Below are 15511 nucleotides of genomic sequence, written 5' to 3'. Positions count from 1 at the left end.
AACAGTGGAAAATATTATGGAAAATGTTGTTGATTCTTAATTGCCCTGTGTACTGCTTTATCACACAGCATATGATGTGACATACTAGAGACTGAGCAATTTAGCTTTAGTCCAGTTTGGAAAATAAATGTTTCAGCTTTCAGTTGCAAGAGCCAAAGGCAGTATGCACAGCAATACTGAGGAGAGAGGGAAAGCTGAATGAGAAGGAGTCCCAGTCAACCTTCTCTCTCATTTCAGGTGAAGCAGAGTATATTGTGCAGTTACACGAGTAGATACAACCTTTGCAGCAAAGAAGCAATTAGGCCCATTGCTGAATGTAAAATAGACAGTTTTGCACATAATTATCTTTTTGTAAGATTGGGTGGGCTTCACAGGCATCACTGAAGCTGCAGTAGATCCATATTAGTTTCACAAACCAGAATTTGAACTCAGGCTTTGCCTTTAGCAATATATTGTGGTTTGCACCATAAGTAGGTAGAAGTGTAAACCTAACCCGAATCGAACTCCTGAAAATAATTTTTCATTAATTAATTTGATGACATTTTTTAGAATGAAAGGGGTTTTTTCTGTAAAGTTGCTTAAGTGGTGAACGTGAGAGTGTTGCTTGGCAAAATGCTTCAGTGTTTCTAGAAACGTTAACTTTTTTCCCTTTCTTTGTAATAGTTTCTCCCCACAGTAATTTGCTTGAGACCTTCCATAGAAGAGTCCACTTCTGCAAACCTCATATTAAGACAAAGAATTATCTTTTTTCTGAGTTTGCCTAGGTCAAGGATAACTAGAAGTCAACAGCATTGCAAGGTTGTTTCATAATCAGCATGAAATGAAATGGATGATGATCTGTCAAGATGAATGTCTGCAAGACGTAAACATCAGAGTCAGTGGCTGTGGATATGTCTGCACCACACGATAGGATGCGCAACAGCAACGTCTGAGATGCTGTTGTCTCAAACAGTTAAATGTGCCATGGTTAAGTACCATACAGATATCTTCAGATTCTGCAAAGTTACATTAGCAGAATCCACACCTGAGCCACCATGGCTATGCTGCTTCCAGTTCTGGAGCCAGGCAGCTGAGCCCCTCAAGACTGGCTGTCTTTGCATGGTGCTGTCTTGCCTGTGATAGACATGTTCTGAATGGACTACAAGAATCCTTCAGTTAATTAACTCCCAGTGGTTGATATGTATTGGCAATGGATTGTAGAAACAACTTATGCTGCCATAAGATGGCTGAGATAAACAATAAACAGTGCAGTGCTACTCATGGATAATGCACATGGGCTGCCATGTTTAATTTCAAGAGATGGATTGAGTAATGGCTTTATTAATGTTCCTTTTTCACTAACTCAAGTGTTCCCAGCTCGTTTCCACAAATTTTGTGTTTATTGTACTCTCTCTGAGAGTGACCAGCTAACAAATCTTCATTCAGAAGGGGAAAAAGGATGGTAAAAGCTCTCCTAATTGAAGTTCTGTGATGCAGTGAAGATTACTTGCCTCTGGCTATTTCAGTTGCCTGATTGTTTTTAATGATTCATCACTGGTGCTTGATAAAACTCTCCCTGTGAATCTACAAGTCTCAGGCCAGCCCATCTTCTAGTATTATGTTTTTCCCACTTTGTGGGTGGCCTAAGAGATGACTAGCACAGTTTCAAGTAGTTTTCTCCAAGATAGCTCTGCTGCATCAGTTTTGAAGAAATAGCATTGAATTAAAGTATGAGATAAGAAAGCTAGAAGTAAAACAACTTCATGGCTCCTAAAAATACTCAGGCCGAGAAGTTCAGACATCATTAGTCATTGAGGCTACATTTCCTCCTGCGCAGTTCTGTCAAGTCACATTTGTCAAGCGAGCAAGAGGAAATAGAGATATTGCTAGCATCATGTAAAACTCTAAGCTGCCTGAAAAAACTTGAACTCTTTTAATGAAAAGGTGCCTCTTCATCCCCGTTTGTTGAACAAGCTCTACAGTTTTTCTGTCAGTTGAAATGGCTGAACTGTTGGGGCAGAGACTGTTTCTTTACTCCACATTTGTGTAGCACCTCACACAGTGAAGTGTAATCTGCCTCTGGGTCTGATTGCTGCTGCCAGAAAAGCTGCAACAAGGTGGAGGCTTTCATGGAACCCATTCCACAGCTTCCTTTGAAGGTGCTGCCAATGTAAATGTAATGGAGGGTAAATATAATGGTAAAACCAGGGGAAGAGATGGTCATCAAGTTTGCAGCTTGCTCTGCACAAAGTGTTTTGCTTTTGTCTTGGCTACTGCAAATAAATAACATTGAAAGGCCAGACTTAGAGCAGATGGCCAACAGCTGACTTGCAGGAACATTTTCAGCAGCCTTCCTTCTTCAGTTAGCAGATCCCTGAATGGTCTTTTACCAGTCAGCCCTGCCTCACTTGCAAACACATGCTGAGCCCATTCTGTCAGTATAGTCCATCACATTATCCTTATCCACTGATGCAAAACTTACTGGCTGCTTGTGTTGGATGTACAGCTCAATTCCATTTTTTGTAAAAAAATCACAAAACAACTCAAATTATAGTAGTGAAGTTTTCCCTCTATCAGGGCCTAGACCCCAGCTCCTCAGTGACCTCCAGCATTCTTCTCCATCAAGATCCCTACAAGATCCCTGCAGCATCTAAAACAGGGATATCAGAGAATGATGTTACATTGATACTTAGCTTGTATCTTCTTTATGAAATATTTATGTGTAAGTGCACATACATTTCAGCATCTCATATTTTGGTGTAATTCAAAGATTTTCCTTTAATAGTTGGGATTTATTTTTCTCTCTCTTAAGTGAAGTTGAATGTTTTGAGTCTCAGTAGGATCAAGTTTTCTCAGTTATTATTTTCTCAAGATTTTAGATTAAACTTAACATGTAGCATATTTTCCTTTTGCAGGGCACATACATGTTTCAACCGTTTGGATCTTCCACCTTACCCCTCATATTCTATGCTGTATGAAAAGCTGCTGACAGCTGTTGAAGAAACTAGCACCTTTGGACTTGAATGAGGGGTTCAGGCACTTCTGGTGTTTTTATGGCTGATGATGTCACGTTTCCTGTCCACCATCATTTGATCTTGGTTTCCCATGTTTTTATTTTTGAAAACAAAACAAAACAACAACAAAAAAATCAAGATTAACAAAAGCTGTGCATGAAGAACTGCTACCCTCTACGATCTAACCTTCATGCTTTCATCCTCTGTTTCCAATGGACTGCTAGTCTGTATGCAATAGAAAAACAACTGTCTCAAGGTTTCTGTATATCTCTACATACCTCCATTAATAACAATGAAAATACAAATGCAAGTTACACTACACTTGACCAAATGTTAATAAATGTTTACTTCCACCTGCGTTGATTAAAAAATAAAAAAAAACCTCATCAAACATTCCAAGCTTTTATATACCCACATCTTCTAAAATCAATTCACAGCCCATCTTCTTAACTGTTGAATCCAGTACTAGGAGCTGGTCAAATATATCTTCATCCATCCTTATTTTCCCTGTGTGTATTGTCCATCTGAGAGACATCTGTGAGGAAAACTGAAATTTTTATATACGAACTCATGATCAGTTGCATCAGCTGGAACTGGCACAGATACATGGTGCAGATATGACCTTCAAAAATTAAAAAAACCCAACCTGTAATGCAATGCAAAAAGCATAACAGCGATTGTTATGATTGTTGCTTGCCAGTGCTGGAGAGAACTTGCACTTCAGATATATTGGGAGGGGCATCTCCATTGTAATGTTTACCACACAAGAAGCACAAGGTTGTGCACATTCAAGAAGGATGTTTTATTATGTAGCATAAAGGACAAGGCTCCCTTACCTTAGTATTGTATATGACAAGGAAAAGGGGAAGTAAGAAGAATGTTCTACTCTTATGAATACTCTTGGGTTCTGTTTACCAGATCTTTGTTTTCTGATGTTGAAAATGCTCCTTTCCAAATGAGAAGTCTAGACAATCCCATCCCCTGTGTCAGAAGCCATTTATTTTCTGTCAGGCTGGGCTAATCTGTGGTTGGTGGGGGTTGTTTTCGGTTCTGTCTTTTTTCTTTTCTTGTTCAGTGGAATTCTCCATATCCTCAAGAGTGGTTGGTTGTAGACAAAATGTTTTCATCTAGGGTCTGTCAGATAAGAAGCTGCATTGATTGAGGGTGTTTGTCAGGGATGAAGAGGACTGTAACTCTCTGTGCGTTAAGACTTTGTTGCACTTCCTCTTGGAGGAAGCCCAAAGGCCCTCCAGTCATGCTAGATACCACTAAACTAAAAATCCAGCTCTTGTTACTACAGACATAACCCACTTCAGTTTGGTGTATTTTGCATTCCAACTCTGAATCCAGGCAACAAAAGCAAAACAGCAGTAAGATTGTCTTCGGATGAATTCTGCTGAGGCTCTTACAGTCAACCTCACTGCTCTGATTATGTTCTATTTATTAATCTTTGCTGCCATTGTTTTCCAAGACTAATCTCAGATTGAAAGTGTTTGTCTTGACTGGGAAAAGGAAATACGAGTATCTTCTGACACTAAATATGTTAAAGGATGCGTGAAATACGAACAGAGAGCCTTGTGAAGGTAAGTGAGAAGGTAACATCATGGTGTCTAGCAGCTCACATGAAATACCACACCCCCTCGGGGGCTTGTTACTGGTAGCTTTGTGTTAACTATGCTTCAGCAAATTGTAAAATGAGGAGATTAGCGTAAGGTCTAACACATCTAAGTTTTCTCTTCAGAGAAAAAGATTGGACACTGCTTTCTTGCATAGTTTTATGGTGGCTGTACAGAATCTCATCTCACTTGAAAAACTGCATCTGAGAGTTTTAGATCATTCTCCTGCTTTTATTCTTAGAACAACAGGTATTTGAAAGATGATGGACCCCAAAACATTTCTAAGCAGAAATAATAGCTTTTGTCAATGATACATTAAAAAATATTTAAATTGCCCCATTCATTCAATTTCTGTGATATTTCTGCCACTTTTATACTAATTTAATGTATGGCTTTTACTGAGAATCTATTTTATAGTATGCTGTTACTGTTCTTATTGAGTAATCATTTTACAATTGCAGAGGGAGGCTGCAGCTACAGGCCAGCTTCACTGTACCACACACCAAAAATGATGTTTAGTATTTCCATAAATGAGCTCTCAGGCATCTATTTCACATGACCAGCCCAACTGCTCAGGAGAGATGGAAAACTTAGCGTTTTTCTGAGAGCATCTGTCATATGCACATAAATTCCATCAGAACAAGTGACACCAGGAAAGACTGAACGTGAAATCTTCCAATTTCTGCTTCTTCACCTCTGAGCCCCAAAATCCAGTGATTCCTGTATGGTTCTTAATTTATTCCTGGTGATGTGTTATAGTTACCTGCACTATGTCAAATGTTGGATGCCTTCCAACATTAGAAGAAAAGAAAGAGAAGCATCCAGGTGGTTGGTCCATGTTTGGCCAGAGAAAATCAAAAGCTGTCTCATTAACATAGTAAAAAAGTAAAAAAAAAAAAAGTAAAAAAAAAAATCCAATCTTTACAATGCTGTATAGTTGAATTTTTTTACGTATTTTAAAACTATATTTTATTAAGAAAAAGTGAAACTATTTTTTGTAGCATAATAAAAGATGTTTGTATTTCAGAGACAGCATCAAACCCCATTGGTTGAAATATGGAAAGCTTTCTTCTAAAATTCTTCTTCATGACATGTTCTGACACTTGCTAGATTATGTAAAATAGATTATGTTTGGCAGATGCCATCTCGAGCACTTTGTATTCCTGCTCTGAGAAACATGCAGCACAGCCAGCTACTTCCCATCAAAATCCTTGATCCAAGCTGTTTTTCAAGCCCACAGCCTAATATTTTTAAAAGGTTGCTTTCTAAGTTGACGAAGTCATGCAGACTTCCTCGCAAGTTTTTTGGATCTAAAGCCAGGAATAGAGACAATTGGCTGTTTTCATAAAACAAAGAAAAAGAAAATTACATACTCGGCTGTTCTGGTATTCTACCATTCCAGTCCTATCCCTCTCTCTTCCCAAATGCCCTACCCTAACAGGTTTTCAGACTCCAGGATATCCAGGTCGATGCTTCTCTTTTCATTGTGTCATACCATGGGCAGCATCCAGTCCCAGCCTGGAGTAAGGGGAAGCCATGCATCTAAGTGGTGTCGTGATGTTGGAGTGAGGCAGTGAATGGTGCTAACAGGACAGAGGGTGGAACCTATCTCCCCTGGCCTGTTATTTAACCTGCCCATTAAGCAATTCGTTGACTTCGTTGTTGTTATGCATATGCAAGACATATACCCTTCCTTGTTCATCTTGTGATTCAAATGCTGATACTCACTCCCCAAGTCTGCGTTTTCATTTGTTAAACACCAACTGTTGATTACAGAAATTCTGGTTTCATTGTTTCCCCACGGGAAAGACCAGAAGATATTCCATAGGGCAGATTCACAGTAAAAAAATCTTCTGAGCTCTTTAAACCTCAGTTCCATTTAAACATGGTGGTGACTAGATATCATGGTGGCTAGATTAGGTATGTCATCAACATCAATAGATTTTTAAAATGTAAATGAAAAATGAAAGAGGCAATCTGACAGCTTTTGTGAATTCTAGTTTTTGATGGGAGCAATGAATATTGACAACTTGTATGTTTTCAGAGGGTCTATATGTTTCTGAGTGGTTGTCATGATAGTATTAATGGTAGAGGGAGGGAAGGGGATATTTCTTTTTATGAAATCCTGTTGCCCTACATTGATCTGAAGATAAGAGAATGAAAACAGGTATTTTAGATCACCAGTAGGTCTTCCACCTTGAGGTAGTCTCACTGACTGTTCAACCACATCAGCTATGCAGGATTTGATCCAGTGAAAACAAGTGTTATTGTTAACAGCATTACCAAATGCTGTCAATTCGGTCTGCGATGCATTACATGAGCTTTCAGTTTCAGTCATGTGGCTGTGCATATTCAAAACTTGACTTTTGTATTCCAGGGAGACCCATGGCTATGACAAGGAAAGAAGTGAGTGGTCCAAACTACATCTAACACCTAATGGAGAAATCATGAGTTTTGTACAAATCTGACACAGGGGACTTTTTTCACCCAGTTTGCTCAAGTGCCAGTGAACTTTTCAATGGACTGTAGCTGAGGTTTAAGTTCATAGTCTAGTCTGAGAGACAGCCTGTGGGGAGGGGGGTGTTTGTTGGGTTTGTGTTTTGTTATTCTAGTTTCACTGTAACAAAGAGTTGACATACCTCTAGTTGGAAACAATAGGATACTAAATTTGAACATGAAAATCAAATCTGAAATAAGCTAAAATATAAGCGCACAGGGGACGAGTTAAACTCGTCCTTCACAATTAATCCTGTGACAGTCTATGGAATTTCAGAAGGACAAATTTGACTGGAGATTTTTTTAATTTCTGTTGAAATAATATTTGCCCTGTCTCCGTAGTAATATTAATAGGGCTTCCCAGTCAAGATTAAACACTTTCAGTCCAGTGCAGACCAACAGATCTTTCTACAACAAATGCGGTGCTTTTTTATTATTCTTGCTGTACCTCAGTGTTCATTATTGAAAGATAAAATTACTGCAATATACTAAATCTGGGATAGGTTTTCCAGTTATCACAAGGTCCAAAAGATTGGATTGCTACTTTCTCTCTAGTGAGTCATGTAGGTCCTTTGTTCTAGTAGAAAAACAGATGCCTGTAGATAGTAGTTACTAAGTATAGTAAATATTGTACCATTAACCAAATTCCCTGCAGCTTCCACTTTATCTAACAGAAATGTCTGTTATGGTTTTTGTTAAAGACTACATAAAGTCAATGGCAGGAAAGGTCCTCATTACTGGACTGATTTTGCTTATATTGACAGAAAAATGTCACATGATACTCAGGCTGTGCTTTCTATTCAACCATATCACTATAGAGGAATGTCAATAAAATCACTTTGTTATGGCATTGTGTGGACTGTCTATTACAAATAAATTATTTTGTAGAGGATGTATGTTAGAGTGGGTGGAGACTGGCATTGGTCAAAGTCCACTCATTTCAGGAACTGCGGTTCCAGGATCATATCCTTTCTGACCATTGCATTCAGGCCCTTCCACTGCTTTTATTCAATTTCTCAGGGTACACGTCTAAAACTTGAGGTTTTCCACATAAGTGTGCATAACCAGTGCCCCCATACTCTCCTAGACTACCCTAAGGCCAGTCCTGCTTTGAGAGCCTGTGAGCTTATTCCTCACTGTGGAAAATGTCTGGTCAAACAGAGAGACAAAGGAAATGTATATGCTGCTTACGCATACCTTGCTTCTAGATATAATTACTGCATTACATGTATGAAATGCAAGTGCAATGATTTCTTAATAGCATATGCTGGGTCTGCATAAGTGTTGACAGCAAATACATAGCAAGATGCTCTGGCATCTCAGTGTGTCACACCCTTTTCTCTCCTGCTCGTCACTGTAATATCTCAGGCATGTTTCATTAACACATTCCAGGATAGATTAACACGCCTCAGATACACCATCAGCAGACACCTTGCTGACCATACCTGTTTTCTTACACAAACAGCACCCTATGAGGGATTATGGTACAATGTGAAGGATGGGAAAGCTTAAACACGAGACACAGTTTTTATGAGGGAAAATATAAATCCGTGGAAGACGCTCCAACAGAAATGGTAAGCATATCTTGCACAGGACAAATCAGTAGCAAATGTGACTGTGAGAACTGGTGAGAGACCCTCTGCAGTTAGCACTGCCTTTCATCCTGTGTGGAGGAGCACAGGTCCACAAGCCCCAGGCCATTGCTGGCTCTCCTGTGGCAGGGGTGATGGTGGTGGTGGCAAGAGCAGCACCTGCCCATGCACATGCTCAAAAATCCAGATCTCAGCACAGACTTTGTTCAAAACTTGTTTGTGTGATTGTGCATGTGTGTGAGGAAGAAGTGAGGGAGAGGCCATTTGTGACACTAAGCTAGATTTCTCTGAATTGTTCACGTATAAAGGAAGGGAAAATCAATATTTAATAAAAAGCAGTGAGATGAGTTGCTGATCATTAGGGTGCATCAGAGGTGTCGGTTTCTGCAGCGGTGATCTGTGTATGTGGCTGGAATTATGCCCTTTACCAGAACCCATTCTATTCCAATTACTGAATTTCCATTAAAAAAGAGCAGCAGCCCACCTGAATGCTCCATGTGTACATCAGATGTCTCTCTTGGCATGGTAACAAAACTCCATAATCCTATAGAATATTACAAAGCAATAATAATCCCTTCCATCCCTGTGGTAGCAGTGTCATAGTTTTTACCTACAATGGACAATAAATCCTTTTGCAGCCTGATGTTCATTCTTGTACAAGAGGCCAGACTGGACAATAGCTGTCACATCTAGAGAACAAAGCCACAAAGGATCTGCTGAGTCTCCTCTAATCATAAATCCTCCTTGAGCTGCAAAGCCACACTCTTTTATTATTTTTTAATTTAATTCTGGTAAAGTTGAAAATCAATTTTGACTGAAAATACCTTTCATGAATTTATCAAGATGAAGAGTGTGTGGCTTTGTTTGTTTAGTTCCTACCCTCTTGGAACTAAATTTTGAAGAAAAACCCCCAATACATTATTCTGCCTGAAATACAAGCCCTGGTTCTTATTATGTTAGGCTTTGATGTAAAGCAGGTTTATAGTTTCAACTCTAGTGTAAATGAAGCTCATCCCCACAGTGCCATGTTACAGCTTTTTGAGGTTGAATAGAACAGAAGTCACTGGAAAGCACAAAATATGCAACTAATGATGTTTTTTTTCTTTGCTGGCATGTAGGATTTCATATAATTAATTAACTCCTATGGTACCAGAAGATAGTGGAGCTGCATGGGGGAGTTCTCTGTGTCAATGATAAGCAATAGTTAGCACTGAGGTCACCTTCCTTTCCTTCTGTGAAGAGGACACTTTGGGGACCCTTTTTAAATCTTTCAGTATGAAAATAGAGTACTGGTTTGGGTTATTCTTTTTTCCCACTTACAAAATAAATCAGTAGTAAGAAAAAAGTGCTGTAAATACCCTGGTGTGACACTGAAAATCTGTTCAGTCAGTTTTGAAATTGACCGCAGAGAGCAATTGAAAAATTGTTGCTGGGTGTGATTTCCTAATGATGGTTTTCCAAAATCAAAACAGCATACAAAAATAAATTACATACGCTCCTATTTTCTGTTTTCCGCACTTAATGGTTCTCTCTGTAGACAAAGCAGTATAGCTTCCTAACCAGCGTGCCACACGGAGTCACCTTGTTTAGGTAACAGATTTTCAGGAATGCAGCTGGGGCAGCACTGGAATCTCCTTAGGAGCTGTGTTACAAGCTGTGATTTGACTGCAGTACCTCTTAGGTATGTCAGTACTAAATCTGATCAGTGACTTTTCAAGAATGGCTGAAATCAGTAATAGAGATTACTATAAAAGATTATACTTACAGTGTGCGAGGATATGTTTACTGACAGCCTTGGCATCTTTGGCAATTGAATATAAACTTCCCTGCTTTAAGCATGTAAGTTAACAGCTCTAGTTATCCATGCATTGATTAACAGAACTGGGACCTTAGAATTCAGCCCCTGCTTCTATGGTATGTAAAGCCCACAACATGACTTTTGAACATTATCATTGTGCTTCAACTACATATTTTAGTCCTCCTAATGTACAGACTGAAACAGTTTATCTTTGTGCTCTGGACAAAGCCATAAAATAAGTAGTGATGCATCTTGGATTTTGTAAAATATAGTTTCCCTAATCTGTGAAAGGTGAATCAGTGTTTGGGACTGCCTGGACACTGCAGAGAAGCTGAAACTGACCTGAGGAGCACCAGCATAAAGCGTGGGGACCTCTATGATGTGTTTTCCAACTGGTAAATTAATATTATTAAATGTAAAATTGATATTCAAATGAGAATTTCTGCAAAATATGAACTTGTGAGAGTATTTGGAAAGATTACTCTTAGGTTTCCTAAGCACAAGTTTATTCATCTGTCTTGGAAATTATGAAATCAAACCCTATGAGTAAAAAAGAGGAATAAATATTATTGTGACATGAGTACTAGTTTATATTAAACCTCTCACAAATATAAAAATAATTCAATGAAGCTGGCAGTAATGATGCCTACTGCTGCCACTTAGTGGAGCTGTGCTTTCCTTCCTTAAATTAGAAAAGAGTAGATTAGTAACACTTTTTTTGTTGCAGCTGGTCAGAAACCTCCATTTGTACAAAAGTGTGGCAAGACTGTTTTTCAGTGGTGCTGGGTACTCAGAATTCTTGTGTAAGTGCTTTTACATGATGACAAGAGGCATTTAAAGAATACAGGAGCAAAACACCTCAGGTGAGGAATGTGTACTCTTCCTGTTGCCTCATAGGTAAAACCACCACATCAAGAAATAAGTAGCTTCAGTGAAAAATAACTAACTTCATAATGGAACTTCAGCAGCCTGCAGAAATTCCAGCCACAGAAGATCTACCATTACAGAAGTTGAAAGGATGAATTTAGCACCTGAAAAACAGTCTTATGTGTGCTGAGCTACGGATGGTAAGATTTCATATTTCTGTTATAAATGGACCATGATGATGATCGTGATGATGATGATGATGATTACTTTGGGTAACTTCTCCATCATGCACAAGCTGCCTGAATACATACATGTTGAGAAGAGAAATGTCTTGTAATGATGAGGCTGGAGTCAGACTGATAAAACTGAACAAAGCTTATGTCCCTATGCAACATTTTTGATCCACCTCTTCAGGGGAATATAGAAATCACTCTTTGACTCCAGTGCATGCAGATATAAACTGAAAAGGACTTTGTTTTAAACAGAATACTGTGGTGGTGCCTTCCACCTCACCTCCTGCTGCTTAGCTTGCAGGCCAAACACAGCTCATGAGAATGAATTCCTTGGATGCTACTGCCAGAAAAAAAAAACATATGGAAGTGTAAAACAGTTAATGTTACCTGTACCAGCAGGAATCACTGTTTGCTATGCCATCTGAGTGCAACTGAGCATACAGCAGGCTAATAATATTTCAGTGATAGAAGCCGAATATCCAAACAACAGAGAAAAAGCATATACATTTTACTAGCAGGTAACGTATGACAGTAACCAGCCTAAATATGTCTGTTAGCTTGTCTCTAAGTAAATCAAGCATTGTTCATATCCACACATATTTCTCCCTGTGTAGATAGCACATTTAAGTTTATGCTGCAGTATTTAAGTCTAAAATCAGTGCTGTTTTAATGCACAGGTGAAACTACAGTGAGTTATAAAGCTTATGTTTATCCTTTCTAGAGGGAAAATTTACATTAATACAGGACGTATCAGCTCCACAATATTCTGGTACAACTAGGAATAACATAGTCTGCTCTATGGTGCATAGTAAAGTGGGAGAAGATTTGAGACAGCCAGCACAGCTTTGCCAAGGACAAGTCCTTCCTGACCCAACAAATGGCCTTCTATGCTGGGGTGACTACATCAGTGGACAAGGGAAGGGCTACAGATGTCATTTATCTGGACTTCTGTAAAGGCTTTGACAAGGTCCCCCACAGCATCTCTCTCTCTAGATTAGAGAGAGATGGATTCAATAGGGGGACTGTTAGATGGATAAGAAATTGGTTGGATGGTTGCATCCAGAGGGTAGTGGTCAATGGCTCAGAGTCACAGTGGACATCAGTGACAAGTGGTGTCCTGCAGGGGTCTGTACTGGGACCAGTGTTATTTAATATCTTCATTAATGACACAGACAAAGGGATCAAGTGCACCCTCGGCAAATTTGCAGATGACACCAAGCTGAGGGGTGCAGTTGCCATACCTGAAGGATGGGATGCCACCCAGAAGGACCCGAGCAAGCTTTAGAACTGGGCCCTTGAGAATCTCATGAGGTTTAACAAGGCTAAATGCAAAGTCCTTAACCTGGGTCAGGGCAAACCCCAGTATCAATACAGGCTGGGGGATGAGGGGATCGAAAGCAGCCCTGCTGAGAAGGACTTGGGGCTGCTGGTGGATGAGGGGCTGGATGTGAGCCAGTAACATGCAGCCCAGAAAGCCAAACACATCCTGGGCTGCATCAAAAGCAGCATGCCCAGCTGGATGAGAGAGGGAATTCTGCTCCTCTGCTATGCCCTCATGAGACCCCACTGGAGTTCTACATCCAACTCTGGGGACTCTTAACACAGACCTGTTGCAGCAAGTCTAGAGGAGGCCACAAAGATGTTCAGAGGGCTGGAGCACCTCTCCTATAAAGTAAGGATGGTAGAGTTGGGGCTGTTCAGCCTGGAGAGGAGAAGGCACCAGGGAGAAATTATTGCAACCTTTCAATATTTGAAGGGGGTCTACAGGAAAGATGGGGACAAAAAATTTAGCAGGATGTGCTGTGGTAGAATGATGCATAATGGTTTTAAACTGAAGGAAGGTCAATTTAGAATAAAGATAAGGAAGAAAATTTTTACAATAAGGATGGTAAAACACTGGTACATGTTGCCAAGAGAGGTGGTAGATACTCTATCCCTGGAAACATTTGAGGTCAGATTGAATGGGGTTCTGAGCTACCTGATCTAGTTGAAGATGTCCCCGCTTATTGCAGGGGCGTTGGATTGTTTGTATTCTGTGGATAATTCTTCCTAAGCCCAATAGCACAAATTGCTAGATTTTTAAAGGCATTTAATAATCTAAAACTTAGAATTCATTTTAAAATATAGCCATGGAAACCTAAATATCCCAAAGTATTTTGAGGAAGGTCTGTTCATATTTCAGAGTCAGTAATTACACTCATTTTCCTAAATTTTTTGCAGGGTCCCCCCCAGAAAAATGTGATTGTGAAAGTAAGTAAAGAAGTAGAAAATATCACAAGAATTAAGTATCTGAAACCTTCATTTAGGATTAACATACTTGTAAGATCTAATATATTTGTCAGGCAACAACCTCTTCTCCATAGTAAATGCCACTGATATGTATTTTCAGATGTAACAATTTCATAACCTCTGTTTAATCCAGATTTTATTGTTCAGTAGTAACAGCCTGGCTCTGCTACAACTTTAGCAACTTTTTGAATGGAAAGCACATGATACCGTAAATCTTGAACTGTCCATTACTCTATATACTGGTTCTGGAATTTATTCCTAAAGTATAGATGATTAGAAGGATGGAGCGCCTCTCCTATAAGGAAAGGCTAAGAGAATTAGGATTGTTCAGCCTGGAAAAGAGGCTTCAAGAGGCTACAAGAAAGCTAGAGAGAGACTTTTTACAAGAGCAAGTAGTGACAGGAAAAGAGGGAATGGCTTCAAACTGAGAGTAGGTTTACATCAGATATTAGGGAGAAATTCTTTACGGTGAGGGTGATGAGGCACTAGAACAAGTTGTCCAGAGAAGTTACAAGATGCCCCATCCCTGGAAGTGTTCAAGGCCAGGCTGGATGAAGCTCTGAGCAATCTAGTCTAGTGAAAGGTATCCCTGTCCATGGCAGGGGTGTTGGAACTAGATGACCTTTAAGGTCCCTTCCATCCCAAACCATTCTATGATACTATGTTTCTACTTTTTTCTGCAAATCAGATTTGGCAGTAAATTAATGAGGGAATTCCAGCAAAATGCCTTTTCAGGGATTGTTTTTCAGTCCCTGATCAATGACCCAGGTTTGGACTGAATCTTTAGCTGTTCCCTCATTAGTCTTTTCTCCTTGGTGCTCTGGATGTTGGCAGGAGATTCTGTGCCCTTAATGGAGACAAATGCCACAGCACTGCCTCGATAAATGATGGCCACACAGAACAGGTCCTTTGAACACGCACATGAAGTGAGCTGGATGGTGAAGAGCTTGAGAAGTGAGCAGAGCACACCCTTTTCTCAAGCCTTTTCCAGTTAGGCTCATGCCAAATCCATGAGGCAATTCCCACCAGCCTGCACAAACAGATGACTGGGAGGCAATTCCTGCACACCTCAAAGGGACACCTGGATCTCAGGCATGCATGGAGGAGAAGTGCTCAGCACACCCCAGCTGTGGGAAAGGCTTAACTGAGGTTCATGCCTCAGGCACCGCAGGGGCCAAGGCTTCATCAGGTGAGCTCGGGTGCATTTGGCCCCTGCAGAGCTGCTGCTGCCAATTGTCTCCTTGCCTTCCACCACTCTTGCTCCTCAGTGCAAGATCCGAGCCCAGATTCCCCACATGGCCATGCCCTTTACCTCTGGTTCCTGCAGTTTCACCTCAGGCTTTACACTCCTGCCTTGCCACTCCCTTGGGGCACACCTGATTGCCCACAGAGTGAGGTCCTGGGCCAGGCAGATCACAGAAATACAGAACTGTTAGTGTTGGAAGGGGCCTCTGGAGATCATCCAGCCCAGCTCCCCTGCCAAGGCAGGGTCACCTGGAGCTTGTGACACAGGAACACTTCCAGGTGAGTTTTGAATGTCTTCAGAGAGGGAGACTCCACAACCTCCCTGGGCAGCCTGTTCCAGTGCTCTGCCACCCTCGATGGAAAGTTCTTCCTCATGCTCAGG

At 40.3% G+C, this 15511-nt stretch overlaps 1 protein-coding gene across 5 annotated transcripts in view; it reads left to right on the top strand.

Annotated features, from left to right (window-relative positions):
- HECW1 (HECT, C2 and WW domain containing E3 ubiquitin protein ligase 1) overlaps window positions 1-7955 on the top strand; it is a 259900-nt gene extending 251945 nt beyond the window's left edge. For 4 of the 5 annotated variants that reach the window (XM_039378406.1, XM_039378403.1, XM_039378405.1 and 1 more), the window contains one exon: window positions 2895-7955. In XM_039378406.1, the coding sequence (XP_039234340.1) occupies window positions 2895-3006 (112 nt within the window). In that variant the 3' untranslated portion in view covers window positions 3007-7955. The remainder of the gene's footprint in view (window positions 1-2894) is intronic. The other variant, XM_039378402.1, reaches the window with a different exon arrangement.
- Window positions 7956-15511: the final 7556 nt, after the last annotated feature.

Source organism: Pipra filicauda, unplaced genomic scaffold (assembly GCF_003945595.2).
Source record: "Pipra filicauda isolate LSUMZ 115617 unplaced genomic scaffold, ASM394559v2 scaffold137_size4652046_pilon, whole genome shotgun sequence".
In the NCBI taxonomy this organism is placed as follows: Eukaryota; Metazoa; Chordata; class Aves; order Passeriformes; family Pipridae; genus Pipra; species Pipra filicauda.
This window is presented reverse-complemented; position numbering and strand designations above follow the sequence as displayed.